The following is a 3950-nucleotide window of genomic DNA, read 5'->3' on the forward strand; positions in this document are numbered from 1 at the left end:
TCGGTAAGTATTGGATATGAGTGTGATTGATCCGTACAATACCGGCAAGGAGGTGCCCCATGCTAGGCTGTCTTTTGAATTAGGTCTCACATTTTGCAACTCTGAGCTACAAGCAAAAAAATGTTATTCGTCGTTAGCGTTTGTTGGGCCGGCTCAACCACGCACCAGCATGAATCTTTGTTCCAGGTCAGCCTTTGTACAATCACATATACGTGAATCATCAACTGTGGATGTCTCTTTCACCCCACGCAGTGGCTTCCGTCTGCAATGTTGACCCTGCATACATGATTCTCCCGGCACCAGCCCCTCTTGCTACTCCCTGGTGGTTTCGTGCAACAAAACACCATCCTCCTTGTCTTGTATGCTCATTAAAAGCGTCATCGATGTTAAGTTTTATGCAATCCACAACTGGCGACACCCATGCATGCACCGCCGGCTTTGGGCTGGTCACCAACATCATCAACGGCCTGGGCTGCCTGGGCGTCATCCAGAACCACAGCGCCGTCTGGAACGCCGTGTCCGGGCAGGTGGACACCCGCTCCGGGTTCCGCAGCCCGTCGAAGCCCAGGGCCTCCCCGGCAGGCCCGTAGTTGTAGTTCCTGTTGACCAATGTCCATTCAGATGGAGATGAACAAGTATATATGCAGCCTGATCGGCCGGCAAGTGGTTTTACCATGAGCGTTGGATGGGTCCTCTGCCGTTGTAGGACTTGCCGGGGTAGCACGGCCACTGCTTGTTGGTGGCGTCGCAGTAGCTGCTCTGCGGGCTGATCTCATCCTTGAAACACAGACCCCACATGTATGGGCCGTCCGGCGCCGCCGCCCAGCCTCCCGTCGTCTCCTGGGAAATCTGCGCGAGGAAGGCGGCGATCTCGCGCTTGCGGGTGACGAGGTCGCCGGTGCCACCGAACTTGGGGAACTTCCTGGTAGCCCGGATGAAAGACGCGTAGGTGTAGAACCCCTTGGAGCAGTTCGCATCGTCCCTATGCGGGAAGAGAGACGAATAGAGCTCCTCGCTCACGATCGCCGCCACCGGGGTGCTCCGACCAGCGCCGTACCGTGCCTCCGCGACGCCGGCGCAAGCGGCGGCGGTCAGGAACACGGCAGCAGCGAGGAAGAAACGGTGGTCGCGCGCGCGCGGAGGGCCGTGAGTGATGATATGGCGCCGCCATTGCTCGAAGCTTGCTTGGCTGTTGGTTTGACAGGAGCGCAAGCATGTGCATTTTATATGGCTCTCACACTCTCACCGGTAGAGCACGTACTGGAGAGTGTAGTGACGATCTATGAGCGAGACAGCGGCGGCCGGCGGTGTTGGGTGCAGGGTGCGGATACGCATGCAGCTAACTAGCTACTGTGGTGGCTCAAGTCAAAGTTTTCCGACCACGCCACTACTGGTTGACTTGATCTTGTCCGCGCCAGGAAAGGATCGTGCGAGCCGGCTTCGGTTTGACCAGGGAACGGCCAGGGACGTCCAATCACAAATCAAGTTACTTTTTTTAGAATAACAAATCAAGTTTTTTTAGGGCAACAAATCAAATTTACTTGATTGCTTGCTTCCTCTTGTCGCTGCTTGAATTGGCTCTTACTTAATGGCTGTTTCGTCTTCTTCTCGTTTACTTTCTCGCTCTCTGCCGGCCGATCGGCTGCAAAAAAAAAATTATTTTCTTTGGAAAGGCCTGATACCATATACAGTATTATAAATCAGTGTTTACAAGAACATCTTTATAAAAACAAACAAAACACGAGTTATTGAAAAGTTCAGCACCATCATCCTCAGATGCATCCCTCAACTGTGCGTTGTGAGCAAAGCTCGATGTTGTCTCTGGACCTTTGGCATAGCGAAGCCCATGTCAAAGCAAACTTGAAAAACCCACTGAAGCTGAACTAAAATAGGGAGATAGGCTTTCAGGCGACAAGGGAAATGAACCAAAAAGTTCCGTCCTTTAGTTGTTACTAGTAGAATGCATGTACGTTGCCACGACTCTTTACCTTACGATTAGTGTCGCACATGTTATATTGTAAATGTACACACGCAAATATTAAAGTCTAGTTGAATGCCATGCATTGCTAAGATTTCTATTTTGTCTCGCAAAATATCAATACAATACATCTAAAAATTCACGTGTATAAGAAAGACAGCCAGAAAATATTGAATCCACATGATTCTACCTCGTTTGAAGTATATTTTACAAATAATATAATTAGCTATGAAATAAGTACTCGACTAATTATTTTTTATTAGAAACGATATACTCCTCGATGCTCTTTATATATTATCGTACAATGTTACGAAATTATTTTTTATTCTGCTTCATTTTTATTGTACTTGAGAAAAATTCTTCCTCGGCTTGGTGAACATCTTGCACAACAATATTTGTCATTAGCATGTATAACTCACTTGTGGACGTTCTTATCGAGCTTTTCAGCTCGATCGAGCCTTCTTGGGCTTGCGCCGAGTCTTGCTGAGCCCGTTGGTGAGATGGACCAAGTCGAGTTTCGTTTGCTGGACCGTAGCGAGCTCGGGCCGAGCCTGGTTTGGCTCGGTCCAACTTGTTCAGCCGTGCATTTATTTTTGCAGATTGAGAGAGGGAGAGAAAATGGGTTGAAATTGGAATGCTTGGCCCGTTCTACCTTGGATAGGCAGCCATGGACGCTCGGGACAGCGAAATTGTTAGAAAAAGACCGACCTTTGTAAAGGAAGATAACTCGCTCTGCACGCGACAAGTGGCGCGCTGTGGTGCTAGAAAATCTCAGGAAAGTAGTCTCCCTGCTCGCCACGTATCGCAAGGGGAAGCAAGGTGTGATGAAGGAGGAGAGAAGACAGGGGCTGCCTTGTATCAGCTTTTTCCTTTATTTTCTAGATTCATTTTTTTAAATAAAATATTTTGAGAACCGTAAGTCCAAATTACGATCCGTTTTCACTTTTGAGATCCTCGCGTCAAGATTTTTAAAACTAGATCACATGTTGATAGGTTTCGGAATTTTTTTTTCATACTTCCAATACTAGTATATGGTTGTACTCGTGGTGTGTACCTAACTGTATTCGTGTTTCACCTGATAAGTACATCTGTTTTTTATGTATTTGATGTAGTTTTACCCTTTACTCAGTAATTATACTTACTCGTGTGCGCTACTGTACCTGTGCTTCTGTACCAGTACTTTCTCGTGTGCGTGACTGTACTTTTGTACCTGTAGTTGCTCGTGTGCGTCACTGTACTTCTGTACATGTACTCGCTCGTGTGCGCTACTGTACTCGCTCGTGTGGACGACTGTACTCGCTCGTCTGCGCGACTGTACTTGTACTTATACTCTATAACCGTAGTTGTATGTGTGCATCATACCTAACCGTACTCGAGGGTTTCACTGATTTGTACTCGCACTTGTAGCTTTATAATTCTTACCTCACCAGAGAAAAAAATACAAACCGATACAAACCACATATGCACGTGGTGGCTGCTATCGATCGATTCTCACATGCCCTGGTGTAAGGGTATTTTACCCTTATCCATTATTTTGGTAACAATGACACCGTGCTAGAGTATTTGACCTAATACGTTTATAAGGATTATCTCAGGTATTAGGCAATGAGTCATAAATGGTGTATCAAAGGAACAAGAAGGCTAAAGGAGACCCCCCACTTCAACAACAATCGAAAAATGGGTCTACAGAAGAAATCCGGTTGGTCACCCGATTGGACCGGGCCACAGGCCGGATGGTCCGGCGCACGGTCCGGTCGACCGGGCGCCAACCGGGCGTCAACCGGGCTGCAAATCGACGCTGGAAGAATCCGGTTGCAGCCCGGTTAGCCGGGCCCCAGACCGGCGAGTCCGGCGCACGGTCCGGTCGACCGGGCGCCAACCGGAGGAGCCTCTGGACGAAGAAAAAGAGAATCCGGCCCAGCATCCGGTCACAACCGGCTGGTCCGGTCAACTGTCCCGATCGGACCGGACT

At 48.7% G+C, this 3950-nt stretch overlaps 1 protein-coding gene across 1 annotated transcript; it reads right to left on the reverse strand.

The window, feature by feature from the left end:
- Positions 1-220: 220 nt before the first annotated feature.
- Positions 221-1335, reverse strand: LOC127303883 (chitinase 10-like). Its single transcript, XM_051334595.1, has 3 exons — positions 1247-1335; positions 674-1189; positions 221-599 (listed from the first exon to the last, which is right to left on the reverse strand). The coding sequence occupies exons 1-3, from the start codon at positions 1333-1335 to the stop codon at positions 221-223; spliced, it is 984 nt and encodes a 327-aa protein (XP_051190555.1).
- Positions 1336-3950: the final 2615 nt, after the last annotated feature.

This window comes from Lolium perenne, chromosome 5 (genome assembly GCF_019359855.2).
Source record: "Lolium perenne isolate Kyuss_39 chromosome 5, Kyuss_2.0, whole genome shotgun sequence".
Lineage (NCBI taxonomy): Eukaryota > Viridiplantae > Streptophyta > Magnoliopsida > Poales > Poaceae > Lolium > Lolium perenne.

Bases quoted from the DNA above. Each gene is read 5' to 3' on its own strand.
- LOC127303883 (XM_051334595.1), bottom strand. From the start codon at position 1,335: ATGCGTATCCGCACCCTGCACCCAACACCGCCGGCCGCCGCTGTCTCG. The intron at 1,190-1,246 runs GTGAGAGTGTGA...TCAAACCAACAG, and splicing joins CTCCAGTACGTGCTCTACCG to CCAAGCAAGCTTCGAGCAAT. The intron at 600-673 runs GTAAAACCACTT...ATTGGTCAACAG, and splicing joins GGACCCATCCAACGCTCATG to GAACTACAACTACGGGCCTG.